At 40.2% G+C, this 17,718-nt stretch overlaps 1 protein-coding gene across 2 annotated transcripts; it reads right to left on the bottom strand.

The window, feature by feature from the left end:
• Positions 1-13,460: 13,460 nt before the first annotated feature.
• Positions 13,461-15,181, bottom strand: LOC117902932 (forkhead box protein I1). Of its 2 annotated transcripts, none has more exons than XM_034814534.1 (4): positions 14,737-15,181; positions 14,467-14,650; positions 13,872-14,417; positions 13,461-13,795 (listed from the first exon to the last, which is right to left on the bottom strand). In XM_034814534.1, the coding sequence occupies exons 1-4, from the start codon at positions 15,135-15,137 to the stop codon at positions 13,484-13,486; spliced, it is 1,443 nt and encodes a 480-aa protein (XP_034670425.1). In that variant the 5' UTR covers positions 15,138-15,181; the 3' UTR covers positions 13,461-13,483. The 2 variants fall into 2 exon arrangements, with proteins under 2 accessions (XP_034670425.1, XP_034670426.1); XM_034814535.1 differs by having other exon boundaries at positions 13,461-13,792.
• Positions 15,182-17,718: the final 2,537 nt, after the last annotated feature.

Genomic DNA, 17,718 nt, shown 5'->3' with positions numbered 1-17,718 from the left:
ACGTCTCTGCATAGATTTTGATGTGCAATAACTTAAATAATGCACCTCTACATGTGGTGGACACATGATTTTTTTACAACTTTTTCTGAGTTAGTAAAGTCTAAATTTCGTAAAATATACCTCACAAAAATCAACATTTTTGCATTTCAAAGCTTTACATTTTTCAAACGCTAAGCTAAAACCACAAAGTGTTTGGAAACACTTTATAGATGCATTTATCAGCTATAGTTCATTACAACTAAATGTAAGTTACTTATGTTATGTGAATAAAAAGCGCCACCTCTAAAAAAACCGTTACCAAAAATACCAGACTTTAAAAATTCTTTAAAAAAAGTTCTCGCATAGGAAAAAAACCATAATTCCTTAAGCAAATTGAAAGCCCTCAGTATATCAGAAAAAGTCGTGTTGGTTTGAAGCGGAAAAGAAAAGAAATTGCGAAGTAGTGTAGTACTGAAAAATCGCTGCCTTCGGACGTAACTCTATCAAAAAAACATTTTTCTGATCTTCGTGCATCGTAAGTTACAAGATTTTGATGAGTAATTACTTTAAACGACGCCAAACTAATGCTCCTATACACAAAACAGTAAAAACCCAGGCTATCATTTTTTTTCGACTTTTCCTGATTTTTTAAAGTCGACAATTTGTTAAAATATTTTAAAAAATCATAAAAGTTGTGAATTTTAAAGCCTTATATTTCCCAGACAGTAAACTAAACGAGAAGAGACGTATGAGACGCGTCACAACTGTTATACCCGGTACTCATTGGACCAGCTGTACCTTAGTGGTTTTTTCCACATTTTACATTTTACGTTTATTCTACAAATGTCATCTACATCTACCTCTAGATGTTCTACTTCTACTTCATCTACTTCGCCCCCCTCCCCTAAAGCAGCACACTACACGAAGCAGAGTGTGGATGAGAGAATGTGCAAAAAAAAAAAGCTGCTGAACCACTGCCACTGCAAATTAATTTATTCATTCTGGCTATATTAATGATCCAATCGGATCCCAATTCGGTGAAGATATGGTCATTCCCTACAGGATAGCGTTTTTAGTTTTCTTTTATCTGTTCGTTTTTATGAAAATTGTGGCCGTGGGAGACCACGGGACTTTATAGGGAGGAAGGGCGCGGGGCTCATTTTTGGAATACACTTGTAACAGTGTGAGCATACAGAAGTCTGGATGCAAAACTTGGTTGCCCTATCTCTTATGATCTCTGAGATCCAGGCGTTCATAAGGACGGACAGACTGACGGACGGACAGACAGACATGGGTCAATCGACTCGGCTATTGATGCTGATCAAGAATATATATACTTTATGGAGTCGGAAACTTTTCCTTCTGTGTGTTGCAAACATCCGTTATTCCCCACAAATACAATATACCCTTTTTACTCTTTGAGTACCGGGTATAAAAAGCTAAGTGATTGGGTCAAATTTGTAGCTGCATCAAAAAGCTTTTCAGAATGGTTCTTTACAACGAAATCTAATATATGTACTTAAGTTATGTAAACCGCAATTATGTAAACTGACGCAATTTGAAAACCATATCGCTCTCAACTGAGTTCGATTCCATTAAGATTTATTTGAATGAAGTTTGAACTATCTGTGTTTTATTATTCCTCAGGAGTTTATCTGAAGACGTTAAATTGAGGCGAGGCAAAATTCGCAGAGTCTCTGAAGTCGAACAAGATGACAAAATAAGACGGATTTTCAAAATTATTTTACCATTACGATACACCTCTGGAGTTGTAGTTGTAAAGATCAACTAAGAATGCTTTTGGGTGACTATGCGTTCTAGAAATTTTTGTAAAAAACCAATCGACACATAGTGAAGGGGTTTTCGCTGCGACTGATTCCAACTCAGATTTCAACGAGAGTAGATGCAATATAGTATATAATATAATATAGATTCTGATGAGGCTGACCATGGATGTCTCTATAAAGTGGCTATAATTTTACAAAAATTTTATTCGTGTTTTTTATACGCGGTACTCGAAGAGTAAATAGGGTATTGTAAGCATAGGGAAGAATATTGTATATTTGGTCGGAGCAATATGCGTTCTGACCCCAGAAGGCATACATTCAGTTCCAGCGCACTATGGGTAAAAAGCCCGAATTTTTGGCATTAATGTTATTTTTTGTTGTGTAAAATATTTGAATGCGAATTAAATTTTCTGATTCCTGAATATCAAGATAGAAAAAAAATGGGTTTAAAAGATTTTTACGGAGTACCATACATTTTTTTGCGCGCTTTCAAATACGCCTGATTTTGAGATACTTTGACTTGTGAAAAATTGCGGAAAATATTGAGCAACTTGCAGCATTAATTTTTAGCTCGATTTCAAAGTTTAAACAAAAGTATAAATATGGAAATAATAGGTCGAGGTATTTCAATTAATTGCTAATACATGTTTTTTGATAGTTGTGTGTAGTTTTTTAATTGTCAAATGTTTTATTCATGTATATTTTAAGATTGGTACTAACAATTGCAAGTGTGTTCTGTGGAATATTACTTTTGCCCAGCACACTACTGCACAGAGTTTCAAGTTACATGTTATTAACCAACGTGGTTTTAATCACGTGGTGTTAATGCTTTTTGCCCGTTTTTGCCCCTTTTCGAAAAACCACATTCGTGAAGCAGACGCCATAAAATGTTGTAATTTAAAGAGTATTGACAAAAACTGACTAACTAAAAATGAAACTATTACAATTTAAACGAAAATTATCCAATTTATTGCTTAGTTAAACTTTTATTACTTTTAATTAATTACTTTTAACCAAACAATAATTCAATCAGTCAATCAAATATATTTTTTAAAAGTTCTAAAATGTTTTAAAGGATCTTTTATCATAATTAATTGTTTGAATACCTTTTAATACCCGGTACTCGAAGAGTACCATAAAGTAAATATATTCTTGATCAGCATCAATAGCCGAGTCGATAGAGCCATGTCTGTCTGTCCGTCTTGTTTGTCGGCTAGTTCTCAGAGACTATAAGAGCTAGAGCCACCAAATTTTGGCTCTAGACTGCTGTATGCTCACGCTGAAACCAGTGTATTTCAAAAATTAGCCCCGCCCCCTTCCGCCCACGCAAAAAGGCGAAAACCTTAAAACGCCATTCCGTAGGGAATGACCATATCTATCAGATCACCAAATATGGATCCGATTGGATAATTATTATGGCCACAATGAAAAAAATTAATTTGCAGAGGCCAAACCCACCCCGTCCCGCAGCTTATATTTGTTTTTTACACATTCTCTCATTCGCACTCTGCTTGGCGCAGTTTGTAGCCTCTGCCTCTGACACGTCTCTGCCCCTGCATCTGCCGCGTCTCTGCCCTGACTCTGCAGTGTGTTGCTCTAGGGGAGGGTGGCGAGCTAAAGAGGCGTGTTGGCGAGTAGTGTTGTTGATATAGATGACAGAGAAGAAAAATTTTAAAATTTGACAAATAACCGCTAAGTTGCAGATGTAGTACTGAGTGCCGGGTATAAAAGTTGTGACGCGTAAGAAGCGTCTCACACGTCCCTTCTCGTTTTATAATAAATACGATGGAAATCGGTTCCAGTTCGTATGGGTGCGAGAGGTAGGCGGGGTCCAAATGACAAAATTTGTAGAGCTCTAGCTCTATTTTTTTTTATTAATGCCAAAAACAGGGCTTTTTACTCATAGGGCAGTGTGGCAAGTGTATGAGGGCGAGCTAAAAGGTCGTGTTGGTGTGAGAAGTGATGTAATTGATAATGTAGATGACATATGTAGAAGAAAAGATTATTGTATTTCCAAAAAATCATAAGGCTACATATGTACCTGCATACATACATATGTATTACTGAGGTTACACACATAGATACATATTTGCATACTGACTGAGTACCGGGTATAAAAGTAGCGACGCGTACGAAGCACGTTTCACTTCGTTTTTTAAATGAATTAAAAATAGTATAAATATGAAAAAAATAAGTGAAGTTCTTAATTAAATAGGTTTTCTGAGCCTCTATTGTAGATTAGTTACCTTTTAAGTAAATAAGATAAAAATATCGCGGCAGAATTACAGGGAAATGAGAATTTTTTACTTTTATTTTTTTTGCATTTGTCCACTTCGTCAAAAAAATGCCCAGATTAAAAAAATTAAAAAAATGTTTGGAAAAGAAATTAGACAATTAAAATGAATACTTTGGCATCTATATCGATTTTTCTAAATTATCATAGCACGATAAACTTCAAAAAATGTTGTCGCATTTATAAAATCCAATACAAAATAGCAATTTTACCGTTTTTGGACGAGCTCCAATACAGAAAATCAAAACAATCGCAGGACTTGGTTTTCACTCCACTTACATATGTATGTATGTTTGTACATATTGTTATATATTTTTTCAATTCAAGACAACTACTTTTCTTTGTCTCTTTCTAGCATAAATATGCAGATTGTGTCTCCGAAAGCTTTGCATAGACAGCAGACTTGACGTACACATGTATGTACATACATACATATGTACATATGTAAATATGTAAATATGTACATATGTATGCATGTGCCAAAATTTAATCCAAGAAATCACTGTGACGCAGTAGATCGTCTTCTTCTATGGTAAATACATACAAATGTATGTAGGATAAGTTTATTAAAAGAATAGTTCATTAGGTTATTTAAGTTAAATTCTTCTTCAACTACGACAAAACACGACTGCACAACTTGACGACTGACAACTCATTCCTCAACTACGACAAAACACGACTGCACAACTTGACGACTGACAACTGATTCCTCAACTACGACAGAACACGACTGCACAACTTGACGACTGACAACTGATTGGCGACCGCTCTCTCTCTGTGCTCTGACGCTTCCACGCTCTCTCGCTCTTGCGATCTCCTCTTTGACCTATGCTCTCTTCTCTCTGCTCTCTTGGGGTGGGTCCGCGCTTGTACGCTGAGCTAGCCTTCTTACATTCGGCCTTGCTGACAATCGTCATACGTCCCGGATGACAGCAGCTCCTCGTTTTCTTCGACGAACTTCCACAGCTTGAGATTGTCACAGCTAGTTGTTGTCACGTTTGGTCCTTCGACGTCCAGGGCTGCTTTCTTAATTACGTTTAACCTTAACGAACTCATACGGGCCAAGATATGAACTCGCAAGCTTTCGACCTGCAACGAATTGTGTTCGCTTAACAGCTACGAGGTCGCCTTCTCTGTAGCCGTGCTCGACGCGTCGCTTTTTGTCAAAGTTGGCCTTGTAGTTCTTCTGAGCTTGCTGTATATTCTGCCTGGCTTCATTTCTTATCAACAAACGGTCGTCGTTGAATCTCTCTACAAGCTCCGGATTCAGCAATTCGATTAGTCGGTCCTCTGCTTTGGTGTTCATCTTTGACTCTTTCGACGTAGTATCCATCGGACCCAAGTGATCGATATGCACCGTATGTGGTGGTACATCGCCCTTATCGATGCAATGCAAGAGCCCTTCTTGCTGTGAATTATACAACTTATACAGTTAGCTACGAAATTATTTACCTTCCCCTTCAAGTAGGGAATGTAAAACTGCTGCTGAATATTGTGCATCGTTTTCTTTTTCGCGAAGTGCCCAGTGTCATGTGCAATCTTGATCACCTCACGCTCCATCTGTTTTGGGACGACCAGTAGCTCGTGTCCGCCAACATCCTCGTAAAGTAGTCCACCTTTCCGCTTGTAGTTCTCGTTTGCGCCATCTTGTAGAACTCGAACCATTGCCTTGATTCCATCGTCTCTCTGCTGTGCCTTCTTCAATCGTGAAGATTTCTCTGATGTAACCAAATAGACTTGTGGACTTAAAAAGTTCACATGCTTCATTTTTTCCGCCGCTCGATGTTCCATTAGCTGCTCGATGTACTTTTGGTATTTGGGTGGATTAATAAACGTATTTGGACTTTCGACAATGTTGTAAACACTCTTCTACCAACTTGTCCTGCTTTTCCCGGCTCAGAAAGGAGATCCCGTCACAATCGACCATCAGCGCGAACTTCTTTATGAAATCGTAGCCCACAATTCCATCACATTCCAGGGCATTGTTAGGAATCCAACGATCCACTTCTACTTCAGCGTTAAAAAATCCAATCGGTTTCATGCTCTTATTTCCCAAGCCTCGCAGCGTAGTTGAATTCTGCAGCGATTCAGCATCGTTCAACCTTTTAAAAACACTCTCTTTGATTAAGGTCACATCTGATCCCGTATCTACTAGGCACTGAACTTCGCTATCGTTTATGAGGATTGGCTTATAGCGACTACGGTCTAGAATCATATGCACTTTTGCAGCCTTCTTGGGACAGTAACGAGAGATATGCCCATTCTCGTTGCAACTGAAGCATTTGGTATCAGCTGTGCAAGAACTTCTTTTATGATCTGGTGATCCGCAATTAAAACAATATTCCCTCTTTCCGTCGGCCACTGGCGCCTTGCTTCTGTTGCCCACTCTGCTCTTTTCGCTGCTGATATTCCCTTGAACTAGTTCGTAGATAGCATACTCTTCTCTTAGCGCTTTATACATATGAACAGCACCGATGCAACACGATTTTAAACTCGTTTTTAATTTGCAGTCCGTCTACGATATATCGCAACACAGCTTCTTCTTCAATATTTCCGACGCTTGCCAACTTTTTCATGTTCAGGATATATTCATGGAATGTCTCCGCTTTCGCATTTTACGGTTCCGCAGGAACTGGTTAATGTCCGCAATATTTGTATTGGTCTCGAATTCGCATATCAATTGGTCTTTTAAATCTTCATAATTAGACACGCACTCGGATTCCAAAAAGAGCTTGGCCGCTCCGCACATCTTACCTTTGGCCTGAACATATTTTTGTTTCTCCGACAGTTCATAAGCCTCCGCGTTATGCTCGAAAATGTCGAACCACTTTCCGACCGGGATAGAGTATCCATCAAAGTCGCTCAGAATCTTCTCGAAGTTACTTGCCGATATTTTCACTAGACTGTCTCTGCGTTCATCTGCCTCTATTTTCAGGGTTAACAGTTGCATCATTTGTTGCACCTTGATGTTAACGTTCGAAGTACTTTCCTGCGCCATTGCTGCGGCGTGGCTTTCCTCAAGATTAACACTGATATCAAGATTTTCCACCAAGTCTGATGTACCTTCATCCAGCAGCAACAACTTCTCTTTCCGCTTCTACTTCGTTAGTTTTTTTAGAAGGCGTACGTCTGGTTCTTGTCATCTTCCTTTTTTTCCTCTGTTCGTGTGTATGTATCTAACTGTTCTTTTCGTTCTCCCTTTTCGTTTTGGCGAAAACAAACAACGACGGCAACCAAATTTTTTCTCTCGCTTATTGCGCAGTTTGAAAAACGCGACAAGCGACGACAAGCACCAACTGTTCCTCTGTCCTTTTCTTTCTCGTATGATCGTGTGTGTATTGCTCGACAACACAACAACGCGACTCACGGCAACTTCCCTGAATTTCACAATCTTGCGTTTTTAGGACAATTTACTGTAATTTCACTACTGATCGACTGTACAACTTTACAACGTCTGTTGAAATTACGATAAAATGCACCATCCACTTTAGCAACTGAGACTGCTTTCACTTTTCATTCAGGCCCGCGTATTCAAATGTAGGATAAGTATATTAAAAGAATAGTTTATTAGGTTATTTAAGTTAAATTAAGTGTCTCTTGAACATATTTCAACGGCTCCTTCAATTATGACAAAACACGACTGCACAACTTGATGACTGACAACTGATTCTTCAACTACGACAGAACACGACTGCACAACTTGACGACTGACAACTGATTGGCGACCGCTCTCTCTCTGTGCTCTGACGCTTCCACGCTCTCTCGCTCTTGCGATCTCCTCTTTGACCTATGCTCTCTTCTCTCTGCTCTCTTGGGGTGGGTCCGCGCTTGTACGCTGAGCTAGCCTTCTTACATTCGGCCTTGCTGACAATCGTCATACGTCCCGGATGACAGCAGCTCCTCGTTTTCTTCGACGAACTTCCACAGCTTGAGATTGTCACAGCTAGTTGTTGTCACGTTTGGTCCTTCGACGTCCAGGGCTGCTTTCTTAATTACGTTTAACCTTAACGAACTCATACGGGCCAAGATATGAACTCGCAAGCTTTCGACCTGCAACGAATTGTGTTCGCTTAACAGCTACGAGGTCGCCTTCTCTGTAGCCGTGCTCGACGCGTCGCTTTTTGTCAAAGTTGGCCTTGTAGTTCTTCTGAGCTTGCTGTATATTCTGCCTGGCTTCATTTCTTATCAACAAACGGTCGTCGTTGAATCTCTCTACAAGCTCCGGATTCAGCAATTCGATTAGTCGGTCCTCTGCTTTGGTGTTCATCTTTGACTCTTTCGACGTAGTATCCATCGGACCCAAGTGATCGATATGCACCGTATGTGGTGGTACATCGCCCTTATCGATGCAATGCAAGAGCCCTTCTTGCTGTGAATTATACAACTTATACAGTTAGCTACGAAATTATTTACCTTCCCCTTCAAGTAGGGAATGTAAAACTGCTGCTGAATATTGTGCATCGTTTTCTTTTTCGCGAAGTGCCCAGTGTCATGTGCAATCTTGATCACCTCACGCTCCATCTGTTTTGGGACGACCAGTAGCTCGTGTCCGCCAACATCCTCGTAAAGTAGTCCACCTTTCCGCTTGTAGTTCTCGTTTGCGCCATCTTGTAGAACTCGAACCATTGCCTTGATTCCATCGTCTCTCTGCTGTGCCTTTTCAATCGTGAAGATTTCTCTGATGTAACCAAATAGACTTGTGGACTTAAAAAGTTCACATGCTTCATTTTTTCCGCCGCTCGATGTTCCATTAGCTGCTCGATGTACTTTTGGTATTTGGGTGGATTAATAAACGTATTTGGACTTTCGACAATGTTGTAAACACTCTTCTACCAACTTGTCCTGCTTTTCCCGGCTCAGAAAGGAGATCCCGTCACAATCGACCATCAGCGCGAACTTCTTTATGAAATCGTAGCCCACAATTCCATCACATTCCAGGGCATTGTTAGGAATCCAACGATCCACTTCTACTTCAGCGTTACAAAATCCAATCGGCTTCATGCTCTTATTTCCCAAGCCTCGCAGCGTAGTTGAATTCTGCAGCGATTCAGCATCGTTCAACCTTTTAAAAACACTCTCTTTGATTAAGGTCACATCTGATCCCGTATCTACTAGGCACTGAACTTCGCTATCGTTTATGAGGATTGGCTTATAGCGACTACGGTCTAGAATCAGGGATAGACCGGGATAGAGTATCCATCAAAGTCGCTCAGAATCTTCTCGAAGTTACTTGCCGATATTTTCACTAGACTGTCTCTGCGTTCATCTGCCTCTATTTTCAGGGTTAACAGTTGCATCATTTGTTGCACCTTGATGTTAACGTTCGAAGTACTTTCCTGCGCCATTGCTGCGGCGTGGCTTTCCTCAAGATTAACACTGATATCAAGATTTTCCACCAAGTCTGATGTACCTTCATCCAGCAGCAACAACTTCTCTTTCCGCTTCTACTTCGTTAGTTTTTTTAGAAGGCGTACGTCTGGTTCTTGTCATCTTCCTTTTTTTCCTCTGTTCGTGTGTATGTATCTAACTGTTCTTTTCGTTCTCCCTTTTCGTTTTGGCGAAAACAAACAACGACGGCAACCAAATTTTTTCTCTCGCTTATTGCGCAGTTTGAAAAACGCGACAAGCGACGACAAGCACCAACTGTTCCTCTGTCCTTTTCTTTCTCGTATGATCGTGTGTGTATTGCTCGACAACACAACAACGCGACTCACGGCAACTTCCCTGAATTTCACAATCTTGCGTTTTTAGGACAATTTACTGTAATTTCACTACTGATCGACTGTACAACTTTACAACGTCTGTTGAAATTACGATAAAATGCACCATCCACTTTAGCAACTGAGACTGCTTTCACTTTTCATTCAGGCCCGCGTATTCAAGACAGGACGAACCCCCAAATGTAGGATAAGTATATTAAAAGAATAGTTTATTAGGTTATTTAAGTTAAATTAAGTGTCTCTTGAAAATATTTCAACGGCTCCTTCAATTATGACAAAACACGACTGCACAACTTGATGACTGACAACTGATTCTTCAACTACGACAGAACACGACTGCACAACTTGACGACTGACAACTGATTGGCGACCGCTCTCTCTCTGTGCTCTGACGCTTTCACGCTCTCTCGCTCTTGCGATCTCCTCTTTGACCTATGCTCTCTTCTCTCTGCTCTCTTGGGGTGGGTCCGCGCTTGTACGCTGAGCTAGCCTTCTTACATTCGGCCTTGCTGACAATCGTCATACGTCCCGGATGACAGCAGCTCCTCGTTTTCTTCGACGAACTTCCACAGCTTGAGATTGTCACAGCTAGTTGTTGTCACGTTTGGTCCTTCGACGTCCAGGGCTGCTTTCTTAATTACGTTTAACCTTAACGAACTCATACGGGCCAAGATATGAACTCGCAAGCTTTCGACCTGCAACGAATTGTGTTCGCTTAACAGCTACGAGGTCGCCTTCTCTGTAGCCGTGCTCGACGCGTCGCTTTTGTCAAAGTTGGCCTTGTAGTTCTTCTGAGCTTGCTGTATATTCTGCCTGGCTTCATTTCTTATCAACAAACGGTCGTCGTTGAATCTCTCTACAAGCTCCGGATTCAGCAATTCGATTAGTCGGTCCTCTGCTTTGGTGTTCATCTTTGACTCTTTCGACGTAGTATCCATCGGACCCAAGTGATCGATATGCACCGTATGTGGTGGTACATCGCCCTTATCGATGCAATGCAAGAGCCCTTCTTGCTGTGAATTATACAACTTATACAGTTAGCTACGAAATTATTTACCTTCCCCTTCAAGTAGGGAATGTAAAACTGCTGCTGAATATTGTGCATCGTTTTCTTTTTCGCGAAGTGCCCAGTGTCATGTGCAATCTTGATCACCTCACGCTCCATCTGTTTTGGGACGACCAGTAGCTCGTGTCCGCCAACATCCTCGTAAAGTAGTCCACCTTTCCGCTTGTAGTTCTCGTTTGCGCCATCTTGTAGAACTCGAACCATTGCCTTGATTCCATCGTCTCTCTGCTGTGCCTTCTTCAATCGTGAAGATTTCTCTGATGTAACCAAATAGACTTGTGGACTTAAAAAGTTCACATGCTTCATTTTTCCGCCGCTCGATGTTCCATTAGCTGCTCGATGTACTTTTGGTATTTGGGTGGATTAATAAACGTATTTGGACTTTCGACAATGTTGTAAACACTCTTCTACCAACTTGTCCTGCTTTTTTTCCCGGCTCAGAAAGGAGATCCCGTCACAATCGACCATCAGCGCGAACTTCTTTATGAAATCGTAGCCCACAATTCCATCACATTCCAGGGCATTGTTAGGAATCCAACGATCCACTTCTACTTCAGCGTTAAAAATCCAATCGGTTTCATGCTCTTATTTCCCAAGCCTCGCAGCGTAGTTGAATTCTGCAGCGATTCAGCATCGTTCAACCTTTTAAAAACACTCTCTTTGATTAAGGTCACATCTGATCCCGTATCTACTAGGCACTGAACTTCGCTATCGTTTATGAGGATTGGCTTATAGCGACTACGGTCTAGAATCATATGCACTTTTGCAGCCTTCTTGGGACAGTAACGAGAGATATGCCCATTCTCGTTGCAACTGAAGCATTTGGTATCAGCTGTGCAAGAACTTCTTTTATGATCTGGTGATCCGCAATTAAAACAATATTCCCTCTTTCCGTCGGCCACTGGCGCCTTGCTTCTGTTGCCCACTCTGCTCTTTTCGCTGCTGATATTCCCTTGAACTAGTTCGTAGATAGCATACTCTTCTCTTAGCGCTTTATACATATGAACAGCACCGATGCAACACGATTTTAAACTCGTTTTTAATTTGCAGTCCGTCTACGATATATCGCAACACAGCTTCTTCTTCAATATTTCCGACGCTTGCCAACTTTTTTTCATGTTCAGGATATATTCATGGAATGTCTCCGCTTTCGCATTTTACGGTTCCGCAGGAACTGGTTAATGTCCGCACTATTTGTATTGGTCTCGAATTCGCATATCAATTGGTCTTTTAAATCTTCATAATTAGACACGCACTCGGATTCCAAAAAGAGCTTGGCCGCTCCGCACATCTTACCTTTGGCCTGAACATATTTTTGTTTCTCCGACAGTTCATAAGCCTCCGCGTTATGCTCGAAAATGTCGAACCACTTTCCGACCGGGATAGAGTATCCATAAAAGTCGCTCAGAATCTTCTCGAAGTTACTTTGCCGATATTTTCACTAGACTGTCTCTGCGTTCATCTGCCTCTATTTTCAGGGTTAACAGTTGCATCATTTGTTGCACCTTGATGTTAACGTTCGAAGTACTTTCCTGCGCCATTGCTGCGGCGTGGCTTTCCTCAAGATTAACACTGATATCAAGATTTTCCACCAAGTCTGATGTACCTTCATCCAGCAGCAACAACTTCTCTTTCCGCTTCTACTTCGTTAGTTTTTTTAGAAGGCGTACGTCTGGTTCTTGTCATCTTCCTTTTTTTCCTCTGTTCGTGTGTATGTATCTAACTGTTCTTTTTTCGTTCTCCCTTTTCGTTTTGGCGAAAACAAACAACGACGGCAACCAAATTTTTTCTCTCGCTTATTGCGCAGTTTGAAAAACGCGACAAGCGACGACAAGCACCAACTGTTCCTCTGTCCTTTTCTTTCTCGTATGATCGTGTGTGTATTGCTCGACAACACAACAACGCGACTCACGGCAACTTCCCTGAATTTCACAATCTTGCGTTTTTAGGACAATTTACTGTAATTTCACTACTGATCGACTGTACAACTTTACAACGTTTGTTGAAATTACGATAAAATGCACCATCCACTTTAGCAACTGAGACTGCTTTCACTTTTCATTCAGGCCCGCGTATTCAAGACAGGACGAACCCCAAAATGTAGGATAAGTATATTAAAAGAATAGTTTATTAGGTTATTTAAGTTAAATTAAGTGTCTCTTGAAAATATTTCAACGGCTCCTTCAATTATGACAAAACACGACTGCACAACTTGATGACTGACAACTGATTCTTCAACTACGACAGAACACGACTGCACAACTTGACGACTGACAACTGATTGGCGACCGCTCTCTCTCTGTGCTCTGACGCTTCCACGCTCTCTCGCTCTTGCGATCTCCTCTTTGACCTATGCTCTCTTCTCTCTGCTCTCTTGGGGTGGGTCCGCGCTTGTACGCTGAGCTAGCCTTCTTACATGTATGTACATATGTGTATATGTACATGACAAACCGGATTTGAAGTGCTCTGGTGAAAGAATGTTACCTAAACGTCACAGTGTAAAAACACATATGTAGTTAGTTTTTGCAGTTTATTTAATTCCTTACAATCATTCTCAAATTACTCGACGGCGAAATCGCGTGAGTTTTGCTAGTTCAAAAGACGAGTAACTTACATATGTATGTATAAAATCATAGTTTTAATAGTGTGTTACACAAACGTCAAGAAGGTTATCTAACATATCATCGCTGCGTCCGAACTCGGCAGTGCTTTGGAGGTAATGAAACGGCTCATCAATGCTATCCATTAGGGGTCGAAAATTAGTGTAGTCGTAATTAATAGTAATGCTACTTGGATGTACAGGACTGCAAATAGCAGATGTTGTCAAAGTTCCATCTTGCTCATCATGATCATCTAAATTTGCTGATGTTGAAGCAAGGACAGGTGTCATAATAGTAGTGTTATTTAGGCTTTCATTAAACGTGAGGATGTCGTCCTCCCTGTAAACCTGCTGCAATATAGACATATGTAATATCGGATAGTTTCAATATATATGTACATATGTATGTACATAGCAATAGTCTTACCATGTTAGTACATCCTAATTTGTCAGTTATAAGGCAATTTAAACCATTTGACTCGTCGACAATTTCAGTGGTGCTAATAATAATTGTTCCAAGCTCATATTGTTGTTGACAAATTTCCTCGTCCGCCATTGTTGTCATTGGGTCCATATTAGATCTAAATGAGGTGGTAACCATATCGTCTACCTGAGAACTTTTACAGGTAGACCCAAGGTTCTGCGGTTCCTTGTTTTCTGCTAAGGCATTTGGTTTAGGCATTTTATAGCTTCTTCTATAAGTATTTTGATTGGATGCCCCAAGCTGTATTGGTTCCTGTTGATTACATTCGCCCGAAATGCTTTGAATATCGGAGTAAGCGTTATTCCAGTGCGCCCAACTTCTTTTAGGTGTTTGATTTAATTTTTGATGTGACAATTTTCGATTGCGTATACGCTTCCTATCACATTTTTTTGGGTCCACTCCCAGCTCCCAGTAACCACCTTTCCCCTTCTCCTCGCGTTTTCGATTACGAAAGCAATGGTGAAGCGACAAGTTGTGCCTAATCGAGTTCTAAATAAAAATTTATAACTTATGTCTTAACAATTATATAGCAACTTACATTCCACCTTTTTCGCACACGAAAAAATGCAAACTTTGATTCAATCCATGCACATATTTGCTGCAAAGTAACCCGCCCATTTACAAGCATTGCCATTCCAATTATATGTGAATAGTTAAATGGTGGCTTTTCCGTCACGTCCGTTTCATACTTTGATGCTAACTTTTCATATTCTGACAAGTCCCTAGAATATTAGTGAAAGAACAAAAAAGAAATAATGAAATCCAAAATTGGGTTGCACATATATGAGAAGACTGTCGAATTACTAACCGTTTGATTTTGTTAATAAAGATTTCATATCGTTCCGCTGGAGTAGGACGCTTGGGTAATGCTGACGGTGGTAGCATTTTGTACTCGGAAAGTATGTTCGACCTAGAGACTTTTTTTTTTTGTGAGCTCTCTTCGGAGTAAACGTGTTTAATTTGTTCATCCCGTCGATTTAGCGTTCGTAGATGTATCCCCTGTGGTATTATTTTCGCATTCAAATTTGTATCTAAATCGTCTTCATTGACTGTGTCAATTGTTTTCGGCCATGTTAAGTTTTGGTTTCGCAAGAGCCAGTTGAGATTAGTTAACTCGCGCTCTTCATCAGAGTCGTCTTGTTTTTGCACCTTATTGTTGCACTTCATCAGAGCGTTGCTCTTTCGAAATGAATTCTGGTACGTTAACATTGTGTACGGTAACTATTGGAGAAACGTGAGTCGAATGTACCTGTGTGAGAATATTTATATTAAACCACATAGAATTTATTAAATTCATAAGCACATCGCACACTTGGCTCGACGAACTTTACACAAGCAGCTTCACTATCAGTACGCTCATTTTCCCTACCATTCTGGCGTCTGTTATTTTTTCAGTGTTCCTCTTTTCCTATTTAATAATTCAGATGGAGACAACATCTTAGGAACTCAAATTTTTCAATTACTGGTCCCACTCAATCTCCAACTCACTTTTATGCTCACATTTTTCCTACATCTGTCATCTACATCACTTCTCACACCAATACGCCCTTTTAGCTCGCCCCCCTCCCTAGAGGGGTACACTGCAGGAAGCAGAGTGTGGAATGAGGAAATGAGCAAAAACAAGGAAAGCTGCTGGACGGGGTCGGGAAAACCACTTCAAATGAATTTTTACATTCTGGCTATAATAATGATCCAATCTAATAACAATTCGTTGTTTTGATAGTTATGGACATTTTCTACGGAATTGCGTTTTTGTTTTTCTACTATCTTCAAAATTGTGGCACGGAAGGAGGCGGTGCGAATTTGACATCACCGCAGTCTGGGTGCAAAATTTGGATGCAGTAGCTTTTATAGTCTCTGGAGTCGTTTTCTTCTGTGCGTTACACACATTGCTCCGACGACAAATAAAATCTATGTACCCTATTTACTCTTACCGGTCTTGGCCGAGTATCGGGTATAAATAAAGATTGTGTCTGAGCGTTGTGTGACAGAACATCGCCCTACTCATGACTTATCACTCTTTTTTAATATGAAATCATATGTATATTGGGCACTTGAATTAAATACTCACTCATCGGCTACAAAATTTGTTTTTAAAATTACATGATATACGAGGCTACTTTTACTTTGGATTGTATGTTTTTTGAAACTGCTCGTTAATTTCTTGCTCGAACAACGATGTTATGATTAGTTTCGGCAACCTTCTATGGAACAACACGATTGGGGCCAAGTAAGAAGTTCCGATGAGTAAGTTAACGGGGGTGAAGAATTCGCTGCGCCATTTTGAAATTAGAACTCTGAGTAAATTGGAATTTATGTATATACATATGTACATACACATGTACATATGTAAAAATGGGATACACGCGAGTGAGTCATGAAAGTATAGGGGAAGTCATTTTTGTTGGTCCGAACAACAATATAAGATAACAAAAACAATGAATAGTAGATCTGTTGTATTTTCCGATAAAAAAAAAATTGATTGTCTCCCACATCTTCTTAGTGAAAACCTAAAGATATGTACATGTGGATGTACGTTGACGTATAAGTAATAGCTTGATTCACTAAACTGTAATGTACATATGTCAAGTCAGGTGTGTAGATAAAATACTCGATCACCTACTTTTGTGTTTATTTAAAATAATTTAAATATTTTGTGTTATTTTATCAAGTACTTTTAACGGTTGCGGCGAGTTCATTTTTTTAACCGTTTCGGACGGGCTGATAGAACTGTACTGTATTGGTTGTCGTTGCTTTTACACCTGTATGTCTGCCTAACAGTCCACAACCAACCTCCTTTTTCTAGTATATAGGAAAAAATTGGTAGGTGTTATTGCTTGTCGGCCACATACATAGGGGCAAAGTTGACGGTAGCTCAGGTGTTTCCTTGCAGGAGTGCGCTATACAGCAGTATAACGTCGCCGAGTGCTTAAACTCAGCCGACAATTACCGACCTACCATCGACCAACGTCCACGAGCTATTTGATTACCTAAGGGTCGCAGCAGCAACCCCGTTTTCACCCCATTTTTGCCGGACATAGACTTCTCGGTTACCACTACGGCTACCACTTGTCAACGGTTTCGGTTTCCTCCACCACTTTTACTATTGTCCCTTTTGGTGGTAGAAGTTACATATGTACATATGTACATATGTATGTATGTACATATGCTGTTTTAGGTGAATGGGAATGGGCACAGCCTTATAGCTGATTCAAGTGTATCTTTAAGTGCCATTGGCTATCTAATTTCATATTTCCAAAATAATACGTTTCACAGCCTCCAAAGTATGTTTTTTAAACAATAACAATGGACTCTGGAACATTTGCAATTTAGGACATCCGAATACATTAGGACATACAATTTACATAAGTACCACTTTTGCTATGGACTATGGGAATGATACTTACTGTCGTACAGGCTCTTCAACTGAATTGGCCTTGCCAATAATTGGGCCAGCGCCGTGTACTTAGTCGTTGGGTTGCGAAAGCCAGAATGCAAAAAAAACGAGCAGGAGCGTTATGAGACGCTGGAACGCGTCACAACTCATATACCCAGTACTCAGTCAGTATATTCATATGTACATTCACATTTGAATGTATGTACATATGTATGCATGTAACCTTTGTGTCATACATTCATATGTATGCATGTAGATAATGTAATGTAACTTTAAATTTTTTCTACATATGTTATATATGTACATAATCAATTCAATCACCTCTCACACCAACACGTCCTTTTAATTCGCCCCCCCCTCCCCAGAGCCACACACGAAAGAGAATTAGAAATT

The sequence above is a fragment of the Drosophila subobscura genome, chromosome dot, assembly GCF_008121235.1.
Source record: "Drosophila subobscura isolate 14011-0131.10 chromosome dot, UCBerk_Dsub_1.0, whole genome shotgun sequence".
NCBI lineage: Eukaryota > Metazoa > Arthropoda > Insecta > Diptera > Drosophilidae > Drosophila > Drosophila subobscura.
This window is presented reverse-complemented; position numbering and strand designations above follow the sequence as displayed.

Excerpts from the sequence above, each read along its gene's own strand:
- LOC117902932 (XM_034814534.1), bottom strand. The coding sequence starts at position 15,137 with ATGTTAACGTACCAGAATTCATTTCGAAAGAGCAACGCTCTGATGAAG. Across the intron at positions 14,651-14,736 it reads TTTATTAACAAAATCAAACG|GGACTTGTCAGAATATGAAA; the intron begins GTTAGTAATTCG and ends CTAATATTCTAG. Across the intron at positions 13,796-13,871 it reads AATTAGGATGTACTAACATG|CAGGTTTACAGGGAGGACGA; the intron begins GTAAGACTATTG and ends TCTATATTGCAG.